We start from the raw sequence: 22,635 nt of genomic DNA on the forward strand, positions 1-22,635 counted from the left end.
ACAAAAAAAAGTAACAGAACACGTATTTACATAGCACGTATATGCTTTGTAATATATGTTGATATATACATATATGTATAGGCAGACAGCAAGCTATAAAAACACAGAGGCACAGGACTATTCAATGGGAAAAAGGCTTTGAGGCAAGGGAGCGACACATTATCCAAAACAAGCCAGCCTTCAGCTGGCTTGTTCCACTAGAGACATGATGAGTCCTCTAATGACCATGACTAAGGATTAGCTGCATGCCTTTCTGGAGGGATAGCTTTCCCCAGCCAACAGACCAGAGAGTTCAGCCCTGGTGAGCTGACATATGGCTGGTGGGCATGACACAATGTCTGTGCCAATCGTTTCTTGTGATCCCACATATTCCCCACTGGACGCTTTATAACAAGGAGCAGAAAAATGCATGGCAGCCTGAGTCTAGCTGTAAAGACTATGCTTCTGATGAAATCATGGAATAGAAAACCTCTCCCTTCAGCAAAACATCACAAACCCCAGAATTCTGGGAGTGAAGTTAGCAAGACATATTTTGCAGCACTGCTTCAGACACTACTGTATAGCTGCTTTTGTTTTAATTTTCAAGAGTCCTTCACTGTGAGGAGAAATCTGAACTGTTGTTTTGGGTTTGGGTTTTTTTTTCCAATTAAATCTGAAACTTCAGAATTCAGAAAATTCATTTTTCATGGTCTTAAAAGCCATGCACATACTTTTCAAAATACTGTCTTACTCAGTATGAAAGAAGGGGTCTAAAGATCTACCCATTTCTGTATAGATGACTCTAGTGAAATTTCCAAGGTATAAGTTTGGCTATAGAACAAATGAAATTTATTTTATCAAATGTGGCCTGATCTAAAGAAGATTTGATGAGTCTAAATTCTTCAAAAGATCCATCACCTGAAAGATTTTTACTAAAATCCCCACTAAAATCCATGTCTACTTTTATATAAAATTTTAGATGAGTACCTAGAGCTACCTCCTCTTGCCTGCCTCAGAGACCTCTGTAAAGTGAGGCTGAACTAGTTGATCATTTCCTGCCCAGCTACATACAGGTAACCTAAGGATAGCTTCTGTGATTAGTGTGATGCTGGGGCTAGAGAAGGGGTTCCCAACGAGCAACCTGGGAAAATGGACTTCCCACGTTTACCATGGGTATATTTTACTCTGACCAAGTTTAGACAGATCTTACCTAAGATTGATGGTAATTCCTTTTCATTGTTGACGAGCATTATCATGTCTCTGGTGCTATGGCAGCTGTGATTTTATTCCACGCACACTTTCTTGCTCATGTTGAAGACTGCCAGTGATGTGGACACAGGTTCAGCCATCCTTTTAAAGTGCTTCAAGTCTCAGGAAAGCTCACAGCACCACAGAGCTAGGCCAAGTCAAATTATTTTTGGTGTCTGTAGTGGATAAAAAGTAACTTGGAGAAGAAGCTGTCAAAAAGCTATGCAATGTGGCTGCATGTCTCATGTCTGCACTTCTGTTTCAGAGGGACTGCTCCTAATTAGTACTGATCAGTCATATCATCAAGCAGTGGTATGTCAAGTCAAATATAGTAGTAACTCACTGTTTTCTAGCCCACCCAGATGAAAATTTGATGTTTTCCCTTTTTACCAGATGCTTCTGAACGCATGGCTCCCTGCTCTCGCAGTGCATAGGACTGCACTACATGGTGGAAATGAGCGTGTAGAAGTGAGATGTGTGGGATGTCATTACTACAATGACCTGAATTCAGTCATACCAGTGATTAATTTTTCTTTTACTTACAGAAAGCTGCAAGCTAAAAGCAAGGGGGAATCTCTGTAAAATAACAATGAATACAGCCAGAGAAAAATGAAAATTGCATCAGATATGAAAGCATTCTAAATGCTGACTCACAGCACCCCACATTTCCTTCCTTCCTGCCTTCAACATTCTTAATGATCTCCTTATACTTTCAGTTAAAGCTCAAAGTATAGTGCCCCTGAAGTGTCCCCCCATTCTTTGTCACTCTACTCCTACACTTTCCAATTTTTTCCAATGCCTCCTGAAGCATTGTTTCCTCAATTTGTCATCATTACTTCAGACAGTCCCATTAATACTGGTAGGGGCTCTGTAAAACAACCACTAAACCACATATTCACACACTTTTTCCTATCTGCAACTGAGTCAACACAGTCCTGAGCCTAGTTTAGTCTACCTTTTACTAATTATAAATACAGGTATTATGAAGCTAACTGCATGAAAAGTCAAATGACAATTCCTTTAAAGAGATTAGTTTGACTTTAAGTTTAAAATTTAATAAACATGTCTCTAGAGGATGAGGCTTACCTCAGTTTCATTTACAGCACCCAGATAGCTCCTTTGCAAAGTGCAACTGGGAAACCACCATATCACTAAATAAACCCCTTGGATTACGTGTTCCAGATTTGCAATATCATAAATTGCAAGGAAGATAAACCCTGCTCTAAGATATGCAACCCAGTTTAAGAAACATGCTATAAAAAGAAAAACAAAACACATACTGGAATTCATGTTAAATTACCGATTTTAGAGAAATAATTTTTGCTTCAGAATTCCTTTTTCTAATAAGGCAACACATCTGCAAAAAGATATGTACTGCAGAATTGTCTGGAGAAAAGCAAGTAGAAGGGTGTTTTATCATATTGTTTTCTCATATTTTCACAAATCAGGAAATTGACATTTTCACCTGAAGGCAGGAAGCCCTGGGTATTCTCTCAGAACCCTGCATCGTCAGTTATGTTCTGTGACTTGCATTCCTATTCAGAGTAACAGTTACCAGACACAGAATAATTCCTGATGCTGTTTTGGATATTTACATAGAAGTTTATGAAAAAAAGGAATCTTTATGGATTAAGCCCTCCTCTGCTGCACAACTGAGCAGCATGTTCTTATCCCTACATCTAATACTGTGTTGGGTACCGGTGGTCAAATACAAAGCTTTGAATTCTCCCAGAACAACCCAGCTGAGAAGAAATTACATTTAATAAAGTATTTAAATAAAAATGGATGTTTTCAAACATAGGGACCTGCATAGACTTTATTAGTGCAAATCATCTGAGTAAGTAGAAGTACGTAAGACAACCTGTGTCAGTCAGCAATATGTGCATCCAACATAAACAGATGTTAACTCATTTGAATCATTTCTCAATATGGCTACAAATGAGAAGTGCAAACATGAAAAACACAATGCAATCCATGTGGAAATTCAATGGGAAATACTAACAATGACTAAGTGAAATTTCCCAGCCAAAACACTACCTGTTTGAACGAAGAAAGCAAAGTGAGAACATGGTCCAGAAACTTTCACAGTGGGAAACCTGAAGACAGGGAGCATAAGCCCTGTCTCACCACCAAGCTCAGCAACATCATCCTATCCTAGAAGATGGCAGCTAATAGTCCAGCCATTGCCACAGCAGAACTGCTTTGTATTTCCAGAGCTCAGTGCAAATTACCATTCAGACTAATGGTTTTAGATACAGCCTGAACTTATCCACTGTGGAATCAACTTGCAAAGGAATTGATTCATATGCCATTACAAGAAAGCCATTGTCAGAATAGGGTCATCTCACTAAAAGAATAGATGTGGATGTCTGAATGATGTAGCATATTTAAGATGCTATTTCCTTGCTTGCAGTCACATGAAATATTATCAGTACTCCTGTAGTTCAAACAAACATCTGAAAAAGATACAATCCATCTCTGATTTTCATGAAGATGTATTACAGAGGCACTAACAAGTCTTTCTTTGAAACTTCATTATTTTTACATGTTTCTCAAAAAAACAGAACAAAAATGTATTTTTGTTGAATTTTTTAATGCAGAAATACTGTTATTTCAAGTATAGCCTTACAATCCTGTTTCATTGTTCTTTATGTCAAAACAAGAGACAAGTACACCCTGGCCAACTGCATTTTCATCAGGAGAGTCAAACTACGTTTCCAGACATTTACGCACAAATCTCATTGATAGCAGGACTTTATTTGCAAATAAAGTGAGAATATGCCTCAAAAAAAAAAAAAAAACCAACACAAAAAGATTAAGATCTCTTCCTAACACCTTTTACACAGAAAACCACTTGCATACATAAAGAAAATATGAAGATCCACTACTCAAAATCCATGTCCCTTTGATTGTTACATTAAAATGCAAATTAGTTTTTTAGTATGGACAAACAATTGTGATACAAACAGAAACAGCTCTTCTCCCTTCCACAGTTTTAACTACATATAACTCTTTGAATACAGTTTTCAGAACAGATCTCTGTTTCACCTGTCCATTATTTAAAAGTTAAAAGCTTAGTTCTTTATCAATGGTTATGAAGCAATTTTCTGTCCTTTCATATTTTATGTGAGTATAAAATACCAAAAGAGTGCTCTCCTTTACTTACAAGGATGCCTTGTGCATTAACTGGTGCAGCTCAGAACAGGACATGGATAATGCTGAAAACAGCTACTGAAGAACATGGGTTTATGCTGAAAACAATTCTCTTAAGTTCAACCTATTTAGCATGGAATAAGGCAAGCATCAAGCAACATGTGGGCAATAGGAAATGGTTTTGTAGTTGTTAGTAGCATGTTCTTTCTTCCTTTGTACTATTAATGAAAGTTAATGCTAAAGCAGTAATGAAGACCCAAACAGATTCTCTACTTCCATTTTAATGATAGGATTTGTCTAAGTAAATATTATGCTCTGAAAGTGAAATTCACATTTCATGACTCAAAATTTCACCCTCCAGACCTACAGATGGAGTTCTGTCTAAATGCAACAGAGGACACAAACCAAAACCATCTCTTAGTTCCAGATGTCCCTTCATTCAGGGACACCCAACTTGAGCCAGGTCCTAGAGGAATGATGCGCTCACCATCCTGAAATACCGAGGCTGCGTTGGGCGCCAGTTATCAACCAGGGGAAGATTAGGTTCATTCTCAGCATTCTTGGATAGGCTGCGGAGCTTCGCCATCTGCAGGAGACCAGAAATCAGTGTCTGATGCCCTTGGGATCAAATCCACAGCCCAACAATTAAGCCAAGGAGACATCAAAGTTGTGAAGATGTCCCTTGCCCCATCACCACAAGAACTGCACTCATGTTCTTTTCTTAGCAGTGATATTATTAGAAAAATTCAAGATGGGAAAAATGGGTCCTATCTGAACAGGACTGTGAAAAATACTGTCATTTATCTACTGTCTACAGAACTGTGTAGAGCCATAGAAACTGCAGGAGGTCCTCAGAAAATGCAAACAGAACAGCCTATACCCTAATAAACCCTTTCTACTGACTCAGTACCTGTTAAGAAGCCTCTGGAATAGCAATGCGTTAGCGCTGAATTATAAACTAATTGTTCACTTCCATGCTGGGTCTGCAGAAGAGGATATATTCTACTGTAGTGACACAAAAAGGTTGATTATTGGTAAAAGGAATGAAAATCTGGATAATGACTTGGTTTCAAATGGTTTGTGAAAAAGGTCTGAAGCTTGACTCTCCTTGGCCATTTTTTTAACCAAGGTATGGTTTTTTTTTTGAAGGATACTGTACAAAGAGTCCTGCCCATCCTCTTCAAAACTGTGTAATGCTCTTCCTCTGCTGCTTTCTGATTTTCAAGGGATACAGCACATATACTCACTCACAGATACATTATGTTCATTTGTTGTCACTGCCATGAACAACATTAGATAACATGGCAGCAGTGATTCAGACACTTGATACTTCCTTGTCTAATGGCTTACCGTTAAAAGCATGCACACATTTTCCCATGTGTGCACTTGAAAATGTAGCCCCATGCATGGTTCACATCAACTTTGCCACTAGCTTCAATAGACTGATGTACCTATCTTTTATGGTACAGAGTTTAAGTCTGAAAGAAGCAGAACTTCTGTCTGTGCTGTAAAAGTTGGGTCCACTGTGACTATACTAATTCTAGTTTATGGGCTGAGCCAGTTCAGGCATCTCAACATTGCTCTTCACTACACAGCTCAGAGAAGACAGGTGTTTGCCTAAACAATGATGAGGCCACATTTCTAACCAGTATAATATGCATCAGATGGATTATTAATCTGAAATTAGATTTCAGATGAAGAATAATTTGTATGGGAATAGTAAGACATGAAAATAGTTGATCAGTTTTGTTAATACCCATAAAGTGCTATTCAGAAGTTGCTGGTTTTGTTACTATTTGTGGAAGATCTGCCCTACTTGGAAAAAAAAAAAAAAAAGAAGAAGGGAGGAGGCATATATTCAGACTACAGCTAAAGGTGAAAAAAATTAGTCTGCAATTGGATAGTTACTCCACAGTTAAATCCCTATCCTTTCATTAAGAGTAATCTGAGCAGCTAGGCTACCCACTCTGCATCTCAAAGGGTTTCCCAGTGAATTGATTTTTCCTGCAGAGTATTGATTCATAGTGACTGCACTTACTCTTGTGGCTATTACACTGTTACCATCTGGCTGCAAAACCATCCCAGCAATCCACTGTAAATGCACGTGCACACACTTAAAATAATTACTATTAATGAGGCTGTCTGGTAGTACACTTTCAAGGATGCTTTCTAGGATTAGAAGTAATTGGTAACACAATCCTCTTTTATGAACACATTACTTAGACTGCAGGCACTCTGCAGTGAGGAAAGTCTTTCTATTGTATTTGTACACAGTAGCTGGTGTACCTTACAGAAATATGGGTATCAAGAACCTGATACAGCTCTTCTGTAATTTTCTTGTTTCCATGATGCCATCTAGAATATGTGGCAAAGAGAATCACCCATTCCATTAAATTTGGATTCTGATAGAAGATGTTTTTGAAAGAAGCATGCTATAAGAGACACACTTGCAAAGTAGGATGTTCAGAATTGGAAATGTTCAGCTGCATGAGGTGAGAACACTGGACTCCTGCTTTATTCAGTGTGCAAAGCAGTTAGGGTACCCGGCTGTCCCACTGCATCAGGTTGACATGTAACTAAAAAGAAGTGGGTAAAATATTATCTATTTGAAATTTACCTGGTCTGAGCTGACTATAATAGGGTCTCTCAGAATAATCCAGGTGATGCACTCTTCACAAGGTGGAGTAGTGAAAGACCCATGGTATGTCCAGTAGTGATGAGATTTAGGGAAAAGAATTGAAGGATCAAAGTTTGGAAAAGGAGCTTCTTTCCCCTTAAGAAAAAAAAACACAACAAAACCAACAAGTAAGACAAAACCAAACAGAAAAGTCTTCAACAGTTCCAGTCAGGATTAGGTAAAGATGCAGCTCTGGTATTTTAAGAAACAGAGTGGCTCAGGTACTTCATAGATACGAACTAAGGAATCTAAGCACACATTTACACAAGACATAGTGATGCAGTGTAAAGATAAGTGGGCTGAATGACCCTCACAGACGGGCTCAGAGGAGCATGACACGACAAACAACTTCATAATGGTACTTCTTGTACCTGAGCTAACTCATGTGAAACAGCATCCAGATGTGCTTTGGTCATTTCTCTGCAGAAATACTCTTCCTTCTGGCTTCCTTTCTTATGGAAATTCTGTCTATCTACCAAACACTGGATTAGGTCACTATATAATGAAGTGAGACAGGTAGTCCAGATTTAAAATATTTAATAGCAAACAAGACAGCCTACAAAATATGACATTCTTATCACATAATGTTATCTGAGACACAGATGTCTAGTCAGCAGCATTTACAAAGGTCCATTAGGCAGCATATTTCAGGAAAGAATGGACCAATTTTCAAAGGTGCCTTTCTTTTGTCACTGACGACTGAGGGAATAAGACTCCATGCCTACTTTTTAGGTGTAAAATTTGGCAAGATGACTCTCATTTTCACGAAATCATGACGTGCACTAAAGCCAAAGAAAGCTCATACGTAAATGGAAGGAAGGACTTATACTGTTAAGGAAAAGCTACCCATGGTTTTATTCACAAATACATTATGGCAATGTTGCAGAGCAGAATTTGAAACCTAGAAAGTCATGACTCCTGAGGTGTTTTTTTTTTCTGTCCTGATGGTTTTCAGCAATTTCGCTATAATGAGAAGCCCAATATGGTTACCTTTGTCTTGATAGCATTTATTTCCTCAAGAATTCTCTTCATCTCTGGTTTGGGAGTTTCCCCTACCTGTAGAGAAGAAACACCAGCTAACCAGAGTTCTGTTCAATCAGTTTTCTTTTTTCTCCTGTTTTATATGCATCTAAACATGTATCAACTACAAAATTATAATTCATTAACCACACCTATCACCCCTAACAGCCTAATAAGCTAGGTCTTCTGCCTGTAGCCTTTGTCTATACCCAAACAGATATTATGATCCAAATGAAGAAATGATATCAGTATAGAAACTCAGCATTGTGGGTAATTTTACAATACAGCAATTCCTGTTGACATGAAATTTTAGCCTAATAAAGATAATTAACTCTTCAGACTCAAGTACAGAAATTGAGTAAGTTTTAGTCTAGTTAAAAAAACAGTTCTCATGGTCAGATCTACTGTCTACAATTGCTGATCTCAACATAGACATCCATCTTTCTATCCCTAGTGAATATCAGTTAAACAAGAGACGGCAAAGGCCAATATTTCAGTCTAAGACTGTATGCCCCCAAAGACTTTAGAAAAGAATAAGATACTGGTATTGCCTGTGAGTTAGTTCTGCTGGTAGAAAGTGCATGAAAAGCCTAGAAGCTATATCTGTCCTTGAAATCAGACTATGATTAGCATAGAGACAGCTGACTGCTACTGGTCAGAGAGCCACTCCTGACATTGTGTCCCCAAAGCAGGGACAAATACATCTGGATTTACAGCTTCCACCACTCACATAGTGACACAATAGCTGCTGGGACAAGTGTGTGTAGTATTGGATACCCTTTGAAATAACATGACTCAGGCTCTGTAACTTGAAAACCATGCATTACTGAAAGTCAAGTCCTTCAGCGTGGTTCGATCCCTAGAAAATATTCAGAGGGTTTTGCTTTTTTAAGCCTGTAAGAATAGAAAACTCTATAGTAGCATTGCATGCTTCTACTTACTTGCAAAAATATGGCCAGAACAGCTATTCCATCAGTTCTTCTCACAGCATCAAGGTAATTACTGTATTTTGGATTCCAGTGTAATAAGTGTAGCTAGAAGCAAAGAAATGCATGAAAAAAAAATCCATTATTGAATAGCAAGCCATCAGAGCCTGAATTTAGAGCTCATCATATATGTTAGCATTTGGTGCAACAAGGAATGAGGATTAGACCTTCAGGAAAAAAAAAAAGAAAAAATGGACAGCAATCCATATATAAGTTATATATTTAAACTTAGGCTACTATTTGCTTTAAAATGAACTATAAACATCTTAATACAGAAATTGCAAAAAAGAACAGAAATCTCATCTTAAAGCTGAAGAACACAGAAAAGATACTTAAGTAAGCAGGCAGAACATGCAGTTCAAAAGTCATCTAGTGATATGTGATTCATTTCCATTTGGCTTTCAAATTACAGTAATTCTAGCAAAGAACCCATATGAATGTAAGAACTGCATACTATTAGTCTACAGTTCTCATTCTCCCTTATTATCCCCAAGTGGCAGAAAATCAAAGCAACACATTCTTCCTCCTTTCTGTTGCTACCATCTGCTATACCACTATACTTTCAGAATACTGCTTAGTAAGTTTGCACTGCTTCACAGTAATTCAGTCTTGCTGTCCTGCGCTTCAAGCCACTTTGGTTTGAGAACATGGAAACTTTTGTTTCACATGTATTCTTCCTTAGTGAGAATTACTTCAACCTGACTCGTAAGACTCAGTGGGAGTAAGAATAGACAGAAAGCTAGAAATAAACAGAGAACTCCTTGAAAAGCAGACAAATAACAAATTTTGTCCCACCTGAACACTAAAGACAAATGTTATTTTACACCCTGTTTTAAAGGAAAAAAAGTGGTGAGTCTTACCTCTCCTGCATATCTCACTCCATTCACAACATGCTCAGAGCCATGGTCATCAGACGAACCCCAATGAAAGTGAAGTTGGCGCAGCCTGTACACTCCTGGAAGTGGCCCACCTCTCAGCACTGCAATTGATAATCTGCAACAGCATTAGACTCAAGTATCTTCCAATTATTTTAAAAGAAATATATATGTATTAAAAATATTTATTACAGGTGCTATATGTTCTGAGAGTACTAAGTAACTCTGCACTGATTTTAGCAGCACTCTAGGAAACCATCTTCAGCTATATGCACTTACAGGCAGATGAAAATTATTTGTGTCTAGGCTTCCATTACAGTTAACAGAGATCACTGTTTTAATGCAGTTGCATAAATGTGACTCTAGTACCTTCTGGGATACTGTGAATACACCTGGACCTCTGGAAGATGTGGTTGAAAATTTGTAGAACTGTACTTTTCTAAAGCAGTATCTGGAGGCAAGGTGAGTACACTGGGTTATCAAAAATAGCATGGGATACCTATGTTTGGGAAGTAAGCCCCTAATCAGAACAGTAAACCTTCTAGAGTTAATTCTGCTTGCTTTAAGGTAGATACTCAACATATGATGACCTGAATTGCTCTCTGGATTCCACTGATTAAGTGTGGCTGCATCTCTGTTGACTAGAATGTTTAGAGATATAACCCACCTACTTTTAAAAGCCCACATAAACCACCTAAATTTAGATGCTTTAATCTTCCCCTGAAATCCATGTAATATCTACCTATATCAAAGCAAACAAAAATAGCCATGATTAAGATCAGCTACTGGAGGACTAGATGATAAACTCCCACAAAACACTACAAGTTTTGTCCTTTACTGCAGGCTATGATTTATTTGTTTTAAAAGCAACGACATTACTGATGCTGCTTCTGCTATAATAGCTGCACCCTTCAGCAGTGGAAAAGGAAAATAAAACCAGCAAATGAGCCAGAAAAGCAAGCTCTGAGAATGCAAGTTACTTCCCTAAAGAAGAGTTCAGCCTGTGATGAACAATACTCTGTATTCTAAATAAACTTTTACATTTTTTTACACATTTTTACATTATATCCTAAATTAAGGTGATGTATTTGAAATGGTCTCACAATAAAAGGGAAGAACTTTTCACATTCACCAAATACTAATTAATATTCAATCCTCACTCACTTTATTTGGAGACAGAAGTTATAACATCCCTATAAGCCATTCCGCAGAGATTCCAATTCTCAAGAGCAGGTCTTTTCTATGTTAGAGAAAAATATCCTTAAATCTAAAAAGGAATGAAATCCACTATCATCTCCAGAAATAACGTACCAAGAGTATTCTTTACTGAACATTAAGAGCAAGCTGCTATTATCAACAACTTCCCTTTACTTGTTCCCACGGATGTTCAGTACCATGGCCAATGCAGACACAGTAACAATAGCAGCTGAGAAGGCCATCAATTCTCCATTAAAATAGATCTGTAAGACCAAATAATCCAGTTTAAGGTAAAAATGTGTCATTATTTCCACTGATGGGCCAGCATCAGACACTTTTCAACTGGGCATTAGGTGAAGCTCTGCATCACTGTGTGCCAACACATTCCTGTTTCATGCATCTATAAACAGCAGCTTTTACTTAGCACACAGAATGAAGCAAATATTAAGATGCCTATAAACCACCATCTCCTCAGAGCAAAAAGGCATTTTCTTTCTTTTAATTGCAAGTGAGTAGTGTAAATCATGGAAAAACATGTTTATGATTACAATGTAATTAAATTTTGCTATATTTTAAAGAAGGTAAACAAAACAGTTGCAAGAATGACTTTCTCCAATATCTAAAACATAAAAAATCCCAAAGTATGCCTGCATAGCTCAAAGGCAGTAAAAGAAATCTTTATTTTTTTAAAAACATGTGGCTTGGAACCTAAATTCTGAAGGTATCTTTATCCTCTTGGATTTTTGTATTCAGAAAATACTAACATGAATACACATTAGAAACAGTTAGAAAAAAAAATGAAGTAAAATATGAAGTAAAAGTTTATAAAAGTTTATAAAAGAAACTACAGTATCTTTGTTTTTCAGTGGTGTTAAAATATAGCTTTATTTTTATATATTTACATATTTATATGTATCAGGGAATTAGTCTAACAATTATTTCATAGGAAATACTCATATAACTGAGACTCGCAGTTTTAGGGCTGTGATAACTGTTTTCCTAGCACAAAACACTTAGTAAAAGATGCTTTTCTAGCAGGCCTCATGACTTCTCTGAGCTTCTGCCTATGACACTCAATGAAATAAAAAGAAAGAGCTTTTAAAAAAAGAGCATGCAGGCTCATTTCCTTCCCTGATATATGGGCAGCTTTTCTCTTAGTCCTCTGAAATATTGTGTAATCCTTTTCACACGGCTAGCTGAATGGCTGGTCTTACTTCTGAATATTGGAAACATGACATTTCTGTTCCAATCTCTGCTCTTCAGGAAACAACAGGATGGCCATAGCGGACTTACCAAAATGTAACTCCTTCAAACTTGCTGTCATTGAAGTAACATGTCCCAGCTGCAGGAATACACAAACCAGCCCAGAAGGCAAGGGAGAAAAGTATTCTCTCCTTTTTGGTGTCTTGTCAATGCAACCTATCAAGCCATTGCTCTGTGACTGAATCTTTTTATATAGGTTTGCACATCACCCTCCGCAGTGCCTGATACCAGACATAAAAATGTCATATCAGTCTGAATCATTGCTCAAATTCCATGTTCTCCCCGTCCACACAGAAGAATGGTCAACCACAGAGCAATCCTACATGGACACATACATAGACATCTGTCCCAGTAAAAAAAAAATAAAAAAAAATCACCTTTTAGTTGATCCATCATAAACAGAGCAGCATGAGACAGAACTGGCTAATAAAAGAATGTTTTTTTTCCACTCTCAGTGGAGTCACTCCACTCATTCCACGTATTAGCCAGTTCTGTCTCATGCTGCTCTGTTTATGATGTATTGAGGCAGATGTTTGTCCAAAAGAGGGCAGGTGTTGGACAGAAGGATGCAATTAATGTAAGAAAAAAAACTCTGTATTTCACTTTGCATGTTTACACAGCAAAATGAATGTGTGATGTGGTTTGAGTGGAGACGGCCACTCCATTCCACCTTAGTTAGCAGGGTGTCCTTAACAACAGAAATGTGACAAGAAGGTTTAGGAATACGTGCATCTACTTGCTGAGCATCTTAGGTAGGGGTCTGGTTGTTAATTTGCGCTAATGTCAGTTGTCTCTATCCTCATTAAGGTAAAATTGACAAAGTAATGACTACACAAATGCCTTCCCTGTTTGCTGTGAAAGCATACTGTCAAAGTCAGGTGGAAAAACATAAATGTGAAATATGAGCTCACTCCTCTAATGGAGATAACAGGGTTTTATTGAGGGGCAAAGTCAATAAAGCAAAAGCAACAGGGCTGGGCATATGACCGTAGCCAGAAGCGTACTGATTAGCATTTGTTAGAGGTTTACATACTTTCACTATTGCATTAATCATATACATATTCATAATTCCTGCGTATAGGCGGGGAATATTATAACTAGCTCCAGGAACTTATTATCATAAGTCTCCTCCTCTTGGCCTCTGCGCACTGCTCTCCAGTGATTGTGGGCAGTGGTCTTGAGAATGAAGTAAGCAGTCTTCCTCACAGTGTACTTTTCACCTTTGGCACAGTTGGATGCCCCAATAATCACAAAACTAGCTGAAACCAGCTATACCCGTAATTTTTCTGATAGCTGGCAAAGGGTTAGAACAGTGTGACCTTCCTGCAAAATTTATTGCAGGATGAACAGACAAGGAGTATCCAAAGCCAGCAGATGTTTGGGAGGCACTGGCTCTAAACTAAATGGTAAGTAGAAGGATGGTGTGAAATAATTTACTCATGTTTAGTGGGGCCACTAAATTCCACAGACTTACAACATAAACATTGTTCTTTACCTCTGACCTAAGTTAAGCTAAAAGTACTTTAACCCTATGTTTTCCAGGCACTAGCTTTCCTCATATCCAGCCCCCCCCCCCCCTTTCTTTTACCTTTACAAATTCTCTGCTATGTGACTCCATTTTGCTCAAGAGTTCTGGCCATTTTCAACTTGTCTAATCTTGTGTCTTTAGCAAGCTTTGCGAACTCATACAGTTATATCCACATAGCAATACCTATGATTTGTAAAAGCCAATACATTTATGTGTTTATCACAATAAGGAGCACCAGACTCATGAAGTGAGTTGTACTTATAAACACATGAGAAGAAATAACTGTTCATACAAGATTTATAATCCTCACATCCTGCCAAATCCATAAAGTGAACTGGTAAACCATAGGAAAACTAAATTAGTAAGGTATTACTGCATGACAGTTGAAAAAGACACATTACCTTTGTTAGATTGCTTTATAACAGAATCTAACAGTGCACTATAAAACTCAGTTTTTTTAATGTCAGTGCCACATTTTAGATGTTATAAAAATCCTCTGCTCAAAAGAGGATCTCTGTACTGGCTAACTGCAGAGATAAAATCTGCTTCCTAAAAGCTTTTGGAACTGAGATTTCAGTTCTCACTGAAATTTTCTTTAGCAAGCACTGAACAGATATGCAGAAGAATTACTTTTGTTTGTATTTGAACTTATAGGGACAGACTGGGAAAGAGAAGTGTCTGTCAGAAGTCTGTCAGCATGCAATCCACCCTCACATGCACTGTAACACACCTTTTCCAGTTCTGTGCCTGTTGATCACAGCCTGTTCATCAGTCAGCTCCCAACTCATAGAATCACAGAACAGTTTGGGGTGGACCTTCAAAGGTCATCTAGTCCAAACCCCCTGCAATGAACAGGGACATGATCAACTAGCTCAGGTTGCCCAGAACCACATCCAGACTGGCCATGAATGTCTCTCCAGGGATGATGCATCCACCAGGTCCCTGGGCAAGATGTGCCAGTGTTTTACCACCCTCACTGTAAAAAAACTTTTCCTTATGTCCAGCCTCAATCTCCCTTTTTAATTTTAAAACCATTACCCCTCATCCTTTCACAGGAGGCCTTGCCTAAAAAGACTTTCCCCATCTTTCCTGCACATTCCCTTTAGGTATTGGAAGGGTGCTCTAAGGTCTCCTGAGTCTTCTCTAGGCTGAAAAAGCCCAACTCTCTCAGCCTTTCCTCATTGGAGAAATGTTCCATCCACCTTGTTTGTGATCTGTGGCAGGGCTGAAATCCCCATCTCCAGAGGCAAAAAACTGACATTGCACTGTGTAACTGCATAGCTTGAACCCATGACTGTTCAAGCATTTTTATCTCTTACAATGGAAATTCAAAGTTAACAGAAACTGACCTCCTAAATTCTCTGTACTCAAGCTTTTCAGTGCTCATAGTAACTCTCAGTACCTTCACGAGACACTACATATAGTAGATGTTTCAAACACTGAAGAATTTAACTTTGCTGCCTTTTGTGGTATGCAGCATAGCCGTTGTACTGCAGCTACACAAGCACTGGGATTTAGCTGTGCTATTCTTGTAATGGATACTGGCTTTTTCCAGTGTAAATTCATAGAATCATAGAATAGTTAGGATTGGAAAGGACCTTAAGATCATCTAGTTTCAACCCCCCTGCTGTGGGCAGGGACACCTTACACTAAATTATGTCAGCCAAGGCCTCGTCCAACCTGGTCTTGAACACTGCCAGGGATGGAGCATTCACAACCTCCCTAGGCAACCTATTCCAGTGCCTCATCACCCTAAGAGGAAAGAGTTTCCATCTTATATCCAACCTAAACTTCCCCTGTTTAAGTTTTATCCCGTTACCCCTTGTCCTATCACTACAGTCTCTAACGAAGAGTCCCTCTCCAGCATCCCTATAGGCCCCCTTCTGATACTGGAAAGCTGCTATGAGGTCAAAACACAAAATGTTAAGCAACATTTTGCAGGAATCAACCAAAAGCTGTATATCTATAGACAGACTTCTCCTAGTTTTAATTAAATTTTATGGAGTTTGTCCTCATTGTTTTAGAGGCAGCCAACAAATAAATGTTTATTCACCAGAAGCTGATAATCAAAATCTCACCTGCAAAGATAAGTGAGATTTCCCACAAAGTAGTACTCTATGAAGTGCTTTCCACAAGCATGAGTCATACTAAAAGATATGAATAAGGAACAGTAACTGTCACTTTAAATTATTTTATCCATCATCCACTTCCAAAGGCACACATTCCTTTGATAAGAAAATTAAAGATTCTGCAGACACTATCAAAATAGCCTTGTAAGAAAGTGTGCCTGCACTGAGGTACTCCAAGCCCTGAAATGTCAACGATCAGAAAGTCACTAAAAGTAGTAATCTGGCCAATGAACCTCCATAGAAAGTGCCAAGGAGACAACAAAAACAACAAAATGAGAAGATGAAAGAAGGCATCCCTTTGACATAGCCTTAGTGCATCTCTCCTCAGTTGCTATGCCTGGATTCCAATACAAGATTACATATCTTTACTGTTTATTAATGATTGAACATCTTGATCTAGCCATCTAACCAAGGTACTATAAAGAAAGCCAACGAGTCATTAATTTTAAGAAAGTTGCAAGCTATATATCTCACACAGCATCATGACAATGGTTCCACCAGATAGGTGCTCTCAGGACACTTCTCTGGCATGAATACTATTTGAATTTTAAAAGCAAATGGACTGTCCTAGTAGAAGTAAGATTTCAGCCCTAATTCAAAACAAAACCAGAGTCACTGCTGGATCTAAAAGAATGTCTGAGTTACCATTCAGGCTGAAAAACACAGCAGTGGTAGGCTGACAAAGTAACCAAGTTCTAGTAAGGGTTTTATTCGGCACAGCCACCTAAGAGGTTTTGAATACAGCTCCCAGTTCTTTCTTGGATTTTGAGACTCCAGCCTCCACCTGAAATGACCTTACAGTGCTTACAGTTTTTCTTCCACATAGGTACGGTCAAATGGGGAACTGAGTCTGCAACAATCCATTAACTTGTATGGACAGGCAGCTAAAGCAGGACACAGCACCTAAAGCAAGTATCTGTCATCAAAGCCTTCAACTGTATAACAGATACTTAAAGTCAACCAGACTTTATGAACAGCTGTAGAAAAATTCTTCAATTACTTACACTAGACTAACTCCAAAGATAACAATAATAAGGCCTTTTTCAACATAATGTGAATCACATTGAATGGCAGTTTTCCCCAGAAGCTTCTCTCTAATAATTTGAGTTTAAGAAACTGTCCTAATGGCAAATATTCAAAGTATTCCTATCAGAGAAGACACAATGGAAGTAAAACTTGGAGACGTCCAAAGCAATCTGATTTACCATTCACGTTTGCAATTTATTCAGCAACCTATTTCTACGTATATGAATATGACCACTCTAACTGAAAACATCAGGAAAAAAAGGAAGCCCTTAGTTTTCTGATTAACTCAGAAATAATTCAGATAGATAGGAGATATACATATGTATATATACATAGAGAGAGAGAGAGAGATACACAGAGATACAGACAGATAGAGACAAAATGTTTTTGTTCCAGAGGAATAAAAGCTCCATTCCTACAAGATTGCTATTACGTATGTATATATTATGCAGATGGTTAATCCTCTACACAAAAAAATAAATCACTGTACATATTTTAAAAAATGTAAAACATGCTCAAGTCAGTAGGAGTATGCACAGTGCAATTAGTCCTGCAATTAGCATTATCTTAGAGAAGGAACACCACCCACAGACTCTGCAGGCAATAGTATAACAAAGGAAACATAACAGTAAACACTGAATGTCTCTTGCCTTCAAAGAACTGAGAACTACACCTTTTTTCCAGTGAGTAATTTTTTATTTCTGAGCTCAGAATACAACAGTTACTCAGAAGTTAATCTGAAAAAAAAATAAATCAGAACATTTCAAAACTTTCTGCTCTTTGTGGCTAGTGTTGGATCCATGCTGCAGATTGTAGAGCTTGGATACTCCCTCCTATGCAAAATCTGAGTAATTCTAACAATAATTACTTTGACATTTACGCAGAAGATGAAACCACTAATCTATCTGATGCTGTTCCAAACAAATACAAGGGATGGCAGATGGGTTGGAACTAGGTGATCTTAAGGTCCTTTCCAACCCTAACTATTCTATGATTCTATGGTAAAAAAAGGCAAGTAGCAGTCATGGACATTATCCATGTAGCCATAGCTACACCTCCTTACTGATGCATCATGTTTAGTATTTTATTCAAACAACATTAAAGATTCCCACTTTGCTCAAAAATGAATGAAAGTCTTCACCGCACAGTCATTTTTGAGTTTTGATAGCGTATTAACTAGTTCAGCTTACATACATGTTGATCCTCTACCTTCATGAAACCCACCTCAGTAATTAAAAATCCATTAAATTAAATCCATGCATATATATATATTTAAGACCAAACTATGAGTAAAATTCCTAGTAATTATAGCATCAATCCTAGTTATATTGTAATAGAAACTGAAGCTTTTAGTGCAGATTTATTTCTTAACTGCATACTATATTAGATAAACTTTGAATATTTTCCTGAAATTGACATTTTTTTTCCTTTTCTTTACCATCCCAGGTACTAGAAAAAACAACACAACTCTGCTGACCTTGATTCAAGAATTAAAGAGTGAGGTATGGATTTGATTTTTCTTTTTATCACCGTAGTAATGCGATTTCATGCTTTTCAGTAATGCTTTTTCCTTTGAAATATAGCCAACAGTATTTAACATGAAATGTAGGTGATTCTGCCAACATAAACTAAGTATTTCTAGCACCTGTTAAACAGAACAGAAGAATCTCTTTAAAATATATACCTCAGTAACCCTAAAAGATATGCATTATATATGCAGCACATTGTTGTCATAATTACAAGTGGATATAAGATTTTGGACATTGAATCTGAAACATTGGATATTTTCAGCCTAATAAAATTTATTAAGACAAAATCTCATGAATGCCGAAGAGTTTTAACTGATTAAATACCATGACTTTGTGGCAACATATGGTTCATTACTTCATTTATCAGAAATTACATGGGTACAGTTTACAAATACTGTAATTTCAGCCAGATACACAGTTAAAGGTGTTTTGCTGGGCATCTCAAATAGCTTAAATGGAATTTGATCCTTAGATAGTACCTGGACTCCTTGCTCCTGGAAAGCAAGACAACTGCAATGACTTTTGGAAGTTCAGAAATCTACCTTACACCTTAATTCACCCTTCACCAAGCTTCTTTGCAGCTCTCTCCATTCCCTAGGATTTTATCTATATCTTTTAAAATCGGTCCCAGGCTTTTCCCACCAGTTTTGCAGAGCACTGGCATCACAGAAGCCTGCACTTCACACTTGAGCAATACACAGAGACCTTCCGACAGCCATGAGCATTCAGAGCTGCTCTCCAACCAGCTTCAGAAATAGTCACTAATATATAATGAAAGCTTGAGATGAAAACAAAACTAACCTGATCTATCGAATGAATCATCAAATACAACTCTGCAGGTTTTCCCATTGTTGAGGATGGTCTTCGCTGCACCAGGATCGTAACTAGCAAACCATGGTAGCAGGGAGGGATCATAATGCACTTCTTTGTTATTGATTTCAATAGGTGACTGATGGCGTCCTTTGGCAATCGGGTAATTTTTGTGCCACTGATCTGGTCCTAGAAAGAAGGCCAGAGAAACATCAAGACAACCTTTTCCAGCTAGGTATGAATTACACTTAATGTTACAATTAAATGCAAGCTTGGCTTTACCTAGCTACAGAACATCAATTAAATGTACTAATAAATAGGTTACTAATAATCTGGTTGTTAGTCAGGCCATGTGAAGATTTTCACTGTATAATTAGTGTAGCAATTAAGATTATTCTAGTTGAAATCCTGGATACTGCAAGTCATTCAACTGAACCTAAACCTTCATAGCAACCATAATACCTTACTTATCAGGAGACTGACAATACATCAAGGAAGGAAACTAGAGGAGCACGCTCTAAGTCTACCAGTAGCTAGACATGGGATGGGATATACCCAAATGATTGCCCAGAGAAGTTGTGGATGCTCTATCCATGGAAGTGTTCAAGGCAAGGTCGGATGGGGCTTTGAGCAACATGTTTTTGTGGAACGTGTCTCTGCCCATGGCAGGGGCACTGGAACTTTATGATCTTTTTATTCCTTTCAACCTAAACCATTTCCTGTTTTTATGATGGTATGATTCCAATGTGGCACCAAGCAACCATCTGGAGAAAGAAAAGGCCATCGATACCTAAAGAAGCCAGAAATGTGCCACATAGATTTAATTATCGTCACAGTTCTAGCAAGAACTTAATGTGGAAGAAGCCTGACTGAGGCGAGATTTACAGCCTCTGCAGGCAGGAAGCATGGTGTCTGCGCTGTGGGCAAGCACTACTACTCCTGCAGCAAGGCTAACCTAAAGCTGGATTTCAAAGCTCTGTCAAATGTTAAATTACATTAACAGTAGGAAAACTGACTTTATTTAACTTAGAGACCTCTCTGCAAGGCCTCTCCTTCCTGCTTCTCCTCTTCCACACCTGCGAGCGACGACCCAGGCCCGCCTGGTGCCCACAGTCCCCCCGTTCGTGAATGGCTGTGCTCGCCAGCCCGCAGCACAGCGGAGCCGGGCAGCGGCCCCACTCACCGTTGTCGCTGTCGTAGCCCCACGGGTAGTAGTTGGGGTTAATCATGGTGTCGGTCTCGCTGCCGCGCCCCGCCGCAGCGCCTCAGCCTCTCCCGGCGGCTGTGGCAGCACGGCGGCCTCCTTTCAAGGCGGCTTTTTATAGACTCCCGCCAACTCCATGCCCTTACCCGGGAGGGACCGCATTGCCCCGGCCGGCGGGGGCGGGCAGAGCCGCTCCGCTTCACACTGCCCGCCCGTAGCTCCTGTGGTGAGGCGTCCGGGGTCGCCGGGTGATTCGCCTTAGAGCTGCTGCTGGGGACGGGGGTCGAGGGGCTCCCGCTGTGGGGGGTCCGGTAGGAAAACATGGTCGTGCTTGTGCCGGGGCTGCGGGTAAAGGAGCCCGCCCTGGACAGTGGGTGAGGGGAAGGGAGCCTGCCCCGGCTCCAAGAACATCGAGTGTGGAAAAGCACTAATATCCAGAACTAGGTACAATGTTCAGTTCAAACGAGATACATATGTGCGTACACACACAGACAGGAACACACATAAACCAGGAAGCTTTGCCTGGCTGACTTCTGAAATTATATTTACAGGTCTGGCTGTTTTTTTTTTTTTTATGGTGGTTTGCAGAAAGCCTGTTTGCCGTAAGACCAGCATCAGGTCTGGAAAGGCTGGGTCTATCCACAGGAGACCCATCGGTGATATGTTTCACACTCCATGTGCAGCTGGGGGTGAGGGGACCAATCCAACAGCTCCTGTATGCAAGGTTCCAACCCTTCCCTATGGAATTTCCACATACACACGTGGGTTCCAGCACTGCTCCCCACTGTGCTGTCTCCTACTGCCTTCCTGAAGAGCTTCTGCAAAAAATGGGTGGCATTAATTGCCCCTGGCCTTTAAAAAGGTGCTGCTTCCCACTGCGAGGACTCTTGGAAACTGGAAATGACTAAACTAGCTGAAGACCCAGTTCCTGACAGCTCCAGATAAAATCTGCATTATCAAATTAAGCATGGAATCAATTAGGTTGGAAAAGACCTTTAGGATCAAGTCCAGCCATTACCCCAGGACTGCCAAGTGCATCGCTAAAGCATGTCAAAATAGCGTGAACTGCTCACGGACTAGGGGCATGTCACTGGGTCTGGATGGACCCTGGCATGACCTCCTCTGAAACAGGTCTGTTGTCCTCATAAAGCTCAATTAGGATGAGTTGCAACAGGTGCAGGGGAGACAAGGGAACTAAAGAGCCTCTTTTATGAGAGGACACTAAAGGCTTAGTGAATAAATGGTGAAAGGGGAGGTGACAGCTGTCTGTATCTACACACCATCAGAGAGGTAAACACCAAGAAATTACAAGAGTAAAGAGCAATGTTAGCCAAGGATCAACTATATATACATGTGCCATGAAAAGTTTGTGACAAGGTAATGGATGAAGATTTGGGACCACCCAAGGTATTCTAGTAACTGCAGTAACTTTGCAATGCCAAAAGTGGAGACATGAATAAGGTACACAGGAGCTATATATTTATGCCCTACAGATTGCTTACTATTTCCCACTTCTTCCTCAGTTTTCACTTCCATTTCCCACCATCTTCTTATTGCCATGACCCACAGACAAATTTCCAAAACCAAATCATCCCCCAGTGACTCAGTACACTCACCAGACTTACAGAAAGAGCTGTACTGCAAACATGACCATAGCCTACCTACAGCAGCCCAGTCATACATTTGCTCAGATGGAGCCCAGCTCTCTTCACTTTTCCAATTTCTGAGTTTATTTATATGTGTGTGTATATATATATATAGCTTTAATTTGCTCCTGAAAGCCAAATTAATGTTAAGTCAGGGAAAACATAGTTCTAGTGCCTCCTCTATTCATGCATTGATCAGTTGGTCTCACCTGCCACACACAGAGCTTCCCCAGTATCCCCGTTTTTGAATAAGTGCCTTATACCCACCAAAAGAACTTCCTTGCCCAGCCAGAAAGAGATGGATTGCAAGAACACAAAGCCCTGGGAGATTTAATCTGATCAAATCTAATCTTTGGAATTAACTC

General features: G+C 39.1%; 1 protein-coding gene across 1 annotated transcript; it reads right to left on the bottom strand.

Moving 5' to 3' along the window:
• Positions 1 to 4,103: 4,103 nt before the first annotated feature.
• On the bottom strand, positions 4,104 to 20,923 carry LOC133266702 (carbonic anhydrase 3-like). Its single transcript, XM_061448188.1, has 7 exons — positions 20,604 to 20,923; positions 19,412 to 19,609; positions 9,924 to 10,042; positions 9,019 to 9,111; positions 8,048 to 8,113; positions 6,998 to 7,153; positions 4,104 to 4,966 (listed from the first exon to the last, which is right to left on the bottom strand). The coding sequence occupies exons 1-7, from the start codon at positions 20,647 to 20,649 to the stop codon at positions 4,847 to 4,849; spliced, it is 798 nt and encodes a 265-aa protein (XP_061304172.1). The 5' UTR covers positions 20,650 to 20,923; the 3' UTR covers positions 4,104 to 4,846.
• Positions 20,924 to 22,635: the final 1,712 nt, after the last annotated feature.

This window comes from Pezoporus flaviventris, unplaced genomic scaffold (assembly GCF_033815535.1).
Source record: "Pezoporus flaviventris isolate CSIRO_AGI_PZ_B2104156 unplaced genomic scaffold, CSIRO_AGI_Pfla_v1 ptg000007l, whole genome shotgun sequence".
NCBI classification, from domain to species: Eukaryota; Metazoa; Chordata; class Aves; order Psittaciformes; family Psittacidae; genus Pezoporus; species Pezoporus flaviventris.

Coding starts and splice junctions, on each gene's coding strand:
- LOC133266702 (XM_061448188.1), bottom strand. CDS start 20,649: ATGATTAACCCCAACTACTACCCGTGGGGCTACGACAGCGACAACG. Junction 10,043..19,411: donor TGATTCATTCGATAGATCAG/GTTAGTTTTGTT, acceptor TATCAATTGCAG/TGCTGAGAGGTGGGCCACTT. Junction 4,967..6,997: donor TTATAGTCAGCTCAGACCAG/GTAAATTTCAAA, acceptor GGTCTCCTGCAG/ATGGCGAAGCTCCGCAGCCT.